General features: G+C 52.2%; 1 protein-coding gene across 4 annotated transcripts in view; it reads right to left on the minus strand.

The window, feature by feature from the left end:
- The window catches only part of Kiaa1549 (KIAA1549 ortholog), a 125,647-nt gene extending 117,881 nt beyond the window's left edge, over positions 1-7,766 (minus strand). For 3 of the 4 annotated variants that reach the window (XM_050147901.1, XM_050147899.1, XM_050147900.1), the window contains exon 1: positions 7,476-7,766. In XM_050147901.1, the coding sequence (XP_050003858.1) occupies positions 7,476-7,617 (142 nt within the window). In that variant the 5' untranslated portion in view covers positions 7,618-7,766. The remainder of the gene's footprint in view (positions 1-7,475) is intronic. The other variant, XM_050147897.1, reaches the window with a different exon arrangement.
- Between the last annotated feature and the right edge of the window lie 1,931 nt (positions 7,767-9,697).

Genomic DNA, 9,697 nt, shown 5'->3' on the forward strand with positions numbered 1-9,697 from the left:
GGGGGGGGGGGGGGGGGGGGTGGAGGGAGCACTTCTTTGACGTGTTCAAGTACAGCCCAGACTGGCCAATAGCTCTCTGTGACCCCAGGGTTGACCTTGAACTCCTGGTCGCCCCCCTCCACCTCCTGAGTGCTGGGATTTCGGGTACTTTCCACCAGTCCTGCCGAGCCTCTGAGTTTCTGACAGACTCCACCAGTCCTGCCGAGCCTCTGAGTTTCTGACAGACTCCCAGGTAATGCTGATGCTGCCTGTTTGGGGGACCACACTGGAGCAGAGAGCCCTGGGCTCCTGGCCTTTGCCCAAGTCCCCTAAAGCTGACTCCACGAGACCATTTGTTCTGTATGTTTTCAGTCCCCCCACCCCATCCTTTGAAAGCTCCCCCAGCATTTTAAAACAGACCTTCAGACTATCTGGCTCCAAAGTTAATCCCCGCACCCAAAAGGCTAAGTGATGGAGGGCTCTTTCCACAGGCCCAAACAAGAGGAGCAAAAACAAGGCCTCAGCAAGTTTCCAAATGACGGCACAAGGCTGTGAACGCCCAGCCTACCAGAGGAAGAGCGGCCTCCCCACTAGTCCTGACCGTCCCAACTCAGGGCCAGAGCCACCTGCTCATCCCCCACCAAGTCTCTGGTGGGACGAGCAGAGTGTCCCCCTGGCCGACTACCAGGACTGTCCTTCTAACTCCCTGCCTGGCATTCCGGCATTCCCCTCTTCTCCTATGGAAAGCAGAGGGGCATCTTCTCAGCTCCCGGTTCCACCTCCGCTCAACACCTCCCTCCATCCATGAATAGTCACTCACTCAAGGCGTCTCTGCCCCCAGAGCTGTCTGCCTGAGTCTCCTCTAGTTTCCTCCTCTCTAGAATGAATTTCTCCATGCTTGCCCTGGCTCCCATCCCTTCCAAATGTGAGCAAATCCACTCCTGCCCTCTCTGCCTCCCCTTCCAGCAACATCCGTCTGTCTGCTCCGGCCCCAAGACTGGCTCATGTCTAGTCCACCTCTTGAACTCCATACCATCTTATATCACCTCTTGAGCATACACAGCAAGCACACAAAGCAGGAGACACTTGCCCTCCGAAGGCCTGGGCCCTCCCCAACACTGCCACTCCCGAGTTGAGAAACAGCCTCACAGAAGCTGGGTATCCACGTGGGGAAGGCATCCATCCCTCTACCTCTCTTACTAGCCACGTTGGGCCACGGCAGCACCAATATGCAGGATAGGCATCGCCCACTGTATCCATGCCAACACAGTTACAGCAGCCAGAACATGGGCACTGCCTAAAAGAAGTAGCACTATTCTCGTAAGTTTAAGGACAAAGGATCTGAACAGGAAGTTCTCAAGACATAAAAATGGTCAAGAGGTCTACAACAGGTGCCCAGCATCAGTAATCACCGGGGTAATGCAAGATAGAACTGCATGGAGACTTCGCTTCACATCCCCTAAATGGCGCTCAAGAAGACCAAAGCAGAGTCCTAGGGCTCGGAGCCGTTGTACTCAGTCACCGACTGTGGAGAGCGGAGGGAGCAGGCACTGAGAGAAAGGTCCTGTAGGAGTTCAGGAGCTCGGGGCACTAGGGAAGAGGGAGCTGAGGCTGACACTACCTAGCCCCAGGAGGCTGAACTGGGAGCCTTGCCTCCACACCCAGGGCCTCTCAAAGTTGAACTTGACCTATTTGGCCGATTTGGATCTCAATTCAGAACGTCTAGGGTGGGACAGTGCAAATTCTATCTGCCAGGAGCGGATGCTGCTGCGGGATGTGAACGGCAGTGAGAGGAGCAGAAATCGTCACCGATGAGCACAGATGCTGGAAGCTGCAGGCCGCAGCGCTTGGTACCCGCAACACTGCCAACAGAGGGGAAAGAATGGGCGCGGGCTAAGCAATTGCTGGACCGCTTGAGCTACATCCCCAGCCATTTTTTTTTTTCACTTTCCCCCTAATTTTGGTAGAATTTATTTATTTATTATTCATTCGTTTTGTTTGAGTGTGTGCACGCGTGTGGGCACACGTGTGAAGATCAAAGGACCACTCTAAGAGTTAGTTCTCTCCTTCCCCATGTGGGTTCCAGGTCATCAGGCTTGGTAGCAAGCACCCTCTTACTGAGCCGTAAGGCTCCACCCTTTTTCCAGTTTTACTTGGAGGTGGAGTCCCACTTATTCACCAGGCTACTGTCATCCAACTTTTCTATTCTCCTGCCTCAGCCTCCTGAGAAAGTTGTGATTACAGGAGTGACAACCAGCAGACAGTTTAAAAAAAAAAAAAAAAGAAAAAACAAGATTTGGGGGTAGGATGTTTGCCTCACATGCATGAAGCCCTAGGTTTAATCCCAGCCACGGAGGTGCTGCATGCTTGTAATCTCAGCACTTAGGAGGTGGAGATATGAGATCAAAGTTCAAGGCCAGCCCCAACTACCTGTCAAATAAGCAGTCAGCCTGAGATGTGTGAGGTCCTGTTTCAAAAAAAAAAAAAATTAAGTTGCTATTGCAACGAGAAGAGGAATCTCTCTGTCTTCAGCAGATCCTCGGCCTGGCGTATCTAACAGACAAAGACAGGAACAGGCCAGTTGCACCTATACATTTCCAAGGCGTCCAAGATAGCCAAAGGGGAACTTTACCTCCATCACTGACGTGGACAAGGGCTACGTGTCTGTGGTCCCACAGTAAGCTAGATAGACTTAAAAGGGGTGTCCTTTAGACATCAGACACCTGACGTCTAAGCTGTCCAGCAACCCTGCCACATGAGCACACATGAAAAAAGCTGGGCGGTCGTAACTTCAAACAGATGCCACCAGTCAGAACAGCATCTTCCTCGCTAGGAAAAGCCACCTGGTGTAATTATCACCACGGTAATTAGCTGCCACCACCACCCAGGGCAGACAGAAAACCCCTGCTGCAGGTCCCTGGTGACTTTTAAGAGTCCCCTGGTGAGGGTTCTGTTTTCAGGCTGGAGGGAGGCAACTTCCTGACAGACTGAAGCTGCCGTGGAGGGAGACCCAAGGCAGAGTCCCGTGACCCAGTAAAGACCAAAGCATCAAGAGAAATGCCAAAACCAATCCCAAGAGAATGGTTTAATTCAAATGTTCTAATGGTAAAAAGACAGGTGCAGGGCAGGAGAGACAGCTCAGACGTGAAGAGCTCTGGCTGCTCTAGAAGACTGGGGTTCAAATCCCAGAATCTACATGGTGGCTCACAGCTGTCTGCAACTCCAGTTCCAGTCCTCAAAGGCACCTGTTCTCATACACTCAAAATACATAAATAAAACCTAAAATAAAAAAGATGACAATAAGACATAAAACATCTGTCTCTACTAATATTCACGTGATGGCTCACACTATTTAGAAAAAACAGTTCCAAAGCATCAAATCCCTACCGCTGAGCTTTAAATTGGTATGATAAAGATCCCCAGACTCAACCAAAAGATTAGAATTTGGGGAAAGATAAGCTCCAGACACCTAAATCCTGTTGTTGTTTTGGGTTCTGTTCCTGTTTGTTTGAGACAAAGTCTCACCGTATAGGCCAGGCTAGCCTCAAACTCAAGATCCCCCAGCCTCTACCTCAAGTGCTGAGATTAAAGGCATGCAATACCACACTCTATTTCAGAAGTTTAAACTCTGGACGAGCATTCCCCAACCCCAAATCACAGGGTGCAGGAGATCCGGGAATCACACTTCGCTTGCATTTTAATTCCCTGTTTACAATTCTAAAAGAGGTCTTACAAATACTCACCTTGAAATGACCAGCAGCTCATTAAGACAGAAAAATTAAACAAGCCATAGCACAAACGCACAAAGAGAAAGCAGATCTCGCTAATCACAACAACTGCCCACTTCTGTGTCTCCAAATTATATAAAAAGTGGGGCCAGTGAGATGACTCAGCAGGCAGAGGCACTTGGCACTGGAGCAAGGCAACCTGAGTTTGATGCCCACAACCCACGTACAAGCGGAAGCACCAACTGGACAAAGTTGTCCTCCAATCTCCACACTCTCCGACGCACACCCGTAATCCCACTAACTCTTTTTTCAATGATGTGAAATGTAAAAGAAGAGGCTGGGACACAGTGCTTGCCTAGCATGCACAAAGCCCTAAGTTTAACCACCAGCACGTAACTTGGGCACCGTGTTGCCTGCAATTCCAGCACTGGGAAGGTGGAGGCAGGAGGGTCAGGAGTTCAAGGTCATCCCCAGCCACACAGTGAGTTTGAGGCCAGCCTGGGTTGTATGAGACCTGGCCTCAAAAATTAATTAGTTGATTAATTAAATGTAAAAGAAAACATCAGAAGGGGGAATGTGATAGTAGGAACAGGGAAAAAATTTGAAGAATACAAATAAAAAATAAAAACTCAACACTAAAGAAGTGTAAAAGGTAAAAATTGAAACAATGTATTACAAATTTAGATAACAAAAGTGTTTAAAATAATCAAAGGAGCCAGGCATGGTGTTGCATACCTGTAATCCCAGCACTGGTTAGGCAGAGATAAGAGAATCTCTGTGAGTTTGAGGCCAGTCTGGTCCACATAGTAAGGCCTGGGTTTTATAACAAAAGTCTACCTCGAAAACAAACAAAACCTAAACCAAACACAGTGCCATCTATGAGCTGTGGAATTGTGGGTGAGCCATCCTGGGGATTGAACCCAGGGCCTGTGCATGCTACCCAGTGCTCTACTGCTAAATCCTACCCCAAGTTCTTAGTGACTGCCTTCTCCATCTTTCACTAACTTCCAGATTCTGCGGTGCTGCCAATGTCATGATGATCATCATTCTTAAATAGCCTAGTCTCTGAATAAGGAGCGGGGCGCCATTCTCTCCTTTTCTGCTGTTAGTGGCTGGCTAACTAAAAGCACTACCTTCAAAATAAGTCCCCAAGCATTTCAGGTTGTCTCCACAACAGTGAAGTCAGAACCAAACCTATAAATGCTTTCTTTAAAAAGAAAAAAAAAAAAAACACGCATTTAAAACGCTACAGGAAATCGAAATGGACAACAGAGCAATACAGCGCAGAGATCTCACTGAAGACTGTAATAAGGGGACCACCTGGAAGTCAACTCCACTGAGCCAAAGAGAAAGATGCTGAAGGCAGGGAACTTGCCATCCAGACGCGGAGGGACCGCTGCCTCCCAGAGGAACTGCAGGCAGGATTAAGGCACTCCCTGCACCCTCAGGACAGGCCCTCAGCAAAGCCCACGCCCACACTGCTACTGCAAGTACATCACTAAGATGAGAGGGTCCTGGTGCCACCGTGTCCCAGGATCAACAGCTACTGGCTGTCCCCAGACATCTCACAAGCCACCCTCCACCCAGCTGGATTCCCAGAGCCTGCCATCAGGCCACCATCAAGAAGTCATCCCTGAAGACCCTCCACCCAGCAGTTCCCTCAGAGTGGGTATAACCGTCCACACATGCTTACGCAATTACTCTGGGTTTGCAGTTGGGGCCCCGAGGCTGGGCCCTTGGAGCTGGATGCTATGCCCACTGCATCGCGCTCTGTGCTCCTGCCCAGAAGCAGCTGTGCAAACCAGAGAAGCCCAGTGAGCAACTTAGTGCAAAGGCGAGGTCTCTGCCTCGGTGACGTCAGCTCTAGAAGAGCCGGATAACTTCGCGTCTCCAGGCGGGATATTTGGATTAGGGGTAGCAGGGAAACAGAAAAGAGTCACTAAAGGAGGGCGAAGCATGTAGACTGGCCCACTGCTGACTTTAAATTTAGCAAAGTAACTTTATCTTCTACAGCCTCTCTAGAATATTCAGATGGCAATGTGCGTGTGGGAAACACTGGGGCCCCAGGAGCTAAGAGTATCGCAGTCTAGAGGAGACAGACTCTCCTAAACACCTGTTAAGGCCCTCCTCTGTAAAGTAGGAACCCTAAAACCTAAGTCCCAATGGGATTAGGTCATGTATATAAAACACAACACCCTGCACACATGTCAGTGAAAACAACTGGCAGCCGAGGTCCCGTGATGGGCAACTCCAGCAAGATCCACCTTTCTCTGCTGACTAAAGGCAAGAGCACTCCTCTGAACACTGAACTCTCGTGGCCTGAGACTGAGACTGGAGGTGGTACTTTGGGCAAAGTTTCTGGACCCACTGTACACAGCCTAAAAGACCTGCTCTGTCAACCCCGCCTCTGGTGTGGTTCCTTGAGGCAGGGTTCCACCCCGCTAGAGGAAATCTCTGGCAGCTTCAGCTAGGAACCTAGCCTGTGGGTCAAGAACAGCAAAGGGGAAGGGATGGATGGAGCAATTCCTTCCACCCTCTAGCCCACGACCTTCAGCAGGCTGATTCTGCCTTAATTTCCTCACAAGTGAGTGAAGCAGTCTCATCCTACTTCCCCTGAAGTCCCTTCCTCCACCATCCCCTTCCTAGAGCTGCTTCTAATACCCAGTCAGGCCTCAGGGACACGTTCAGGTGTGTTCCACTTCCTTCAAGCCTCTTGGCAGTCCTCTGGCCCAGCTCCCAAAGCAGGGAGGGTTCCTCTGAGCTGCTTTCACGGCTTTTCTGTTTTTCCTGTGCAGTGGGAAGAAGCGTTCCACCCTAAACTGCTTCTCCCACCTTCCCTTTCCTACCCACAAAGTAGCCAAGGGTGTGTGTGTGTGTGTGCTGGGGCAATCACAGGCTTGCCTGTGTGTCACCTCGGAGATGGTCTCCAGGCCATCCTCCCAATGCACACTCAGGACGGACAAATAAACATTTCAGAGAAACAACATGAATTAAATCATTTCCTCGACAAACAAAACCCACCCACACGCCTCATAAATCATGTCTCTTAATCCCATGCTGATGAACAGTCACTAAATTGCATCTATTGTAAAACCAACCATGACTCCTTTCATGCCCTGACACTCCAGACTCAAAATATTTTCACACTCCATTGTAATGCCTTTGTAGAGGATATACCAATCGCTAGTTCCCTGGAAAGATCCACGGCCAGGGCGCTTTCCAAGAGATTTTTCTTTGAATGTTCTTTGTGTCCTGGCGCACTGGGGGACACGGCCAGCTTGCCTGCATCTGGGGGAACACTGGCTGTTCACGGCAATGCACAACTGCTCTACAGCACACACCAGATGCACCCCTTTGCCCCAACAATAAAAGTATCCCAAAACATTCGCTACGCCACATTCACACAGCTGTGCACAAACACAATTCCAGTGCCTGCATTTTGCAAAGGAGATAAAGAAATCAGGCATCTTCAGAGCAGAAACCACCAGACCCGCCTCGGGCAACATGGTTCACGGAAGGCTAGGCTGCAGACCTTTTACCAAGACCGGCCAGGAACCGCTCGCTCTTTTCCTTTGCATCTATTCATTTCCTCCATGCTTTTATTTGCTGGGCCCAGGAAGAATGGGAAAGCATCTCCAGCAAGGAGGGCGAGGGAGCGGTGGAGAATAAAAGAGGATGGGCGGGTAGGGGGGAGTCAGAGGGTGGGCGAGCGCGGCAACGAAGGCAGGCAGGGTGGTGGCCCCGTCCCGGGGGCTCGGCGAGGCTTACCTGGGGCGCACGAGGCCGGCCGGGCGAGCAGCAGCAGCCAGAGGCCGGGGAGCAGCAACCCCGGGCGGCGGTGGCGGGAGGAAGGCCCGCAGCCGCTCCGCCCCGGCACCAGCGCAACCTTGGCGCGGGGCTCCCACTCCATGGCCACGCGTCGGTTCCCCGGCACACCGGCCTCGCGGCGTGGGCGCGCTCGGGCCCGGGACGCGGGCGGCCGCTGCGGCGGGGACTGGGCGCCGCGCACCGGCGCGCAGCGAGGCCGGCGAGGCGGGGGCGGGCCGGGCCGGATCGGCGGACAGGGGCCGCTAGCACGCCGGCCGCGCCGCTCCGCCCCCTCCCGAGCCTCGCAGCCGCTGCCGGGCAACGCACGGCCCCGCTCGGGGAGGCGAGCACCACCTCCCGGCCGTCCCGGCGCCTGCCTGCGGGCCGCCCGGCGGAGGGCGCGGCGGGTCCCGGGCCCCGCCCTCCCCCAGGACCCGCCTCTCCGGAGGGCGCGCGGGACGGCGCCGCCCCGCACCAACACAGCACCCGGGAGGCTCTGGAAGAACAGTTAGAAACCCGGGGATGCTGGCGATCACTCGTCCAGAGCCGCCCAGGCGGAGCGGGCAGCAGGTGTGTGTGCGGGGCGACCAAGGTCCCGGGCTGCAGAGCGGACAAAGCCGAAAGAAGTCGGGCTCTCTTCCCCGGAGCCCGCGTACAGGAAAGGCTGGGGCGGGAGTGCCCACACAGCTCTGCCCATCCTTTGCCCTTCCAGAGCTCTGCCACCTTGCGAAGGTGGGTCTTTGGAAAGACCTGGGCCTACTGCCCTGAGCTTCGTAGTCTTCAGAAAGGGGCTGCTGAGCCCCAGACACAAACACTCACACAGAGTCTGGCCTTTTTTCAAAGAAAGTAACGCCGGTGAATGATGAAAAAGACAGCGCTGGGGGTTAGTTTCCAGAGAGAATAGTGGAAGGGGGTGAGAGTTAAATTTGTCTCGATGCTAAGAGCCCACCGTGTGAACTCCGAAGATGAAGGTTAGAAGGTCTTGGAAGACACCACGATTTTACTTCAGAGGTTGCTCCAGCCATAATCCGAAAGCTGTGCACGAGGGAAGTATCTTGTTGACCAAGAAACCAAGACGGACAGTGGGAAATGTGAGCCATTCACGCTGGCCAAAGGATCCAGGTTGCTCTTCAGTGAGGCAGACAGACCGGGCCAGAAGGCGCTGCCCCGTCTTGCAGGGCCAACCCATCTATCTAGGCGGAGAATCAATAGTTCCTCTTCTGAAAAAGGCAGGTCAATACCTGTTAAATTTCGGGGGAAATGAGAATGTAGGTTAAAAGCTCTTGTGGCTGACCCCAATTTTTGTGCTTCATTGTGTCAACTCGTAAGCAACCCCCATAAATTGCTCTCTTGCTTTTACCCCACCCCACCCTCCGCCACACCCATCCACAGAGTAATCTCCGCGGGCCCAAATGGAGCTCCTGCTTGTCTAAGCATGTCTGAACCCTGATTACAGTAGCCCTGGGTATGGTCCTCTCGATCCTAGATTTTCTCTGAATTCTTTGTATACACAACTATTTGAGCACAGACCACCCACCTGGGGCAGCTCTTGACATTCTGTTATTTTTTTTATTATTATTATGAACTTGGGCTTTGCCTCCTCCCACTAAATTAAAAGGAAGTTCTAACATGTTGTCACCCCCATAGGCTCTCCCATTACCCCAGGAAGGTTTTATTATATATGTATTGAGAGGAACCTATGCATAGTCTATATTTGGCCTCAGCCTCCAGGACGTTCCCAATTTGTCTAGACTTCTGGGTGGGGCGAAAGGAACCTCAGACCCGGCTCGAAGTAAACAAGAAAACACAACCTTGGGCTAACAGGAAGGGCTCCTGGGCATCAACTCCCTAAGGAAAAGCAGATCCCTAAAATCCTTTGGTCTCCCAGATCTGAAAACATAAAACCAACCTCTGTCGGGAACTGGGGCATTCTCTCTCAGTGTCTGGGAGTGTGTCCCCCAGGGCTCAGCTGGCAGATAACATGACTCTGCAGACGCAGCGGGAATGAACGGGCACGTATGTGTGTGCATGCCTCCACACAGAGTCACACATCTGTGCACATTCGTACATTCGTGTCTGAGAATAGGGATCGAGACGCAGCCTGAGCGCATTCGTGTGAGGTTATGCTATGACTTGTTAGTCCTGCGAGGCTATAAGAGAAGACAGAAGAATGGGCTTTTAGA

This window comes from Alexandromys fortis, unplaced genomic scaffold (assembly GCF_014885135.2).
Source record: "Alexandromys fortis isolate MF-2015 unplaced genomic scaffold, M_Fortis_MF-2015_v1.1 scaffold_57, whole genome shotgun sequence".
Lineage (NCBI taxonomy): Eukaryota > Metazoa > Chordata > Mammalia > Rodentia > Cricetidae > Alexandromys > Alexandromys fortis.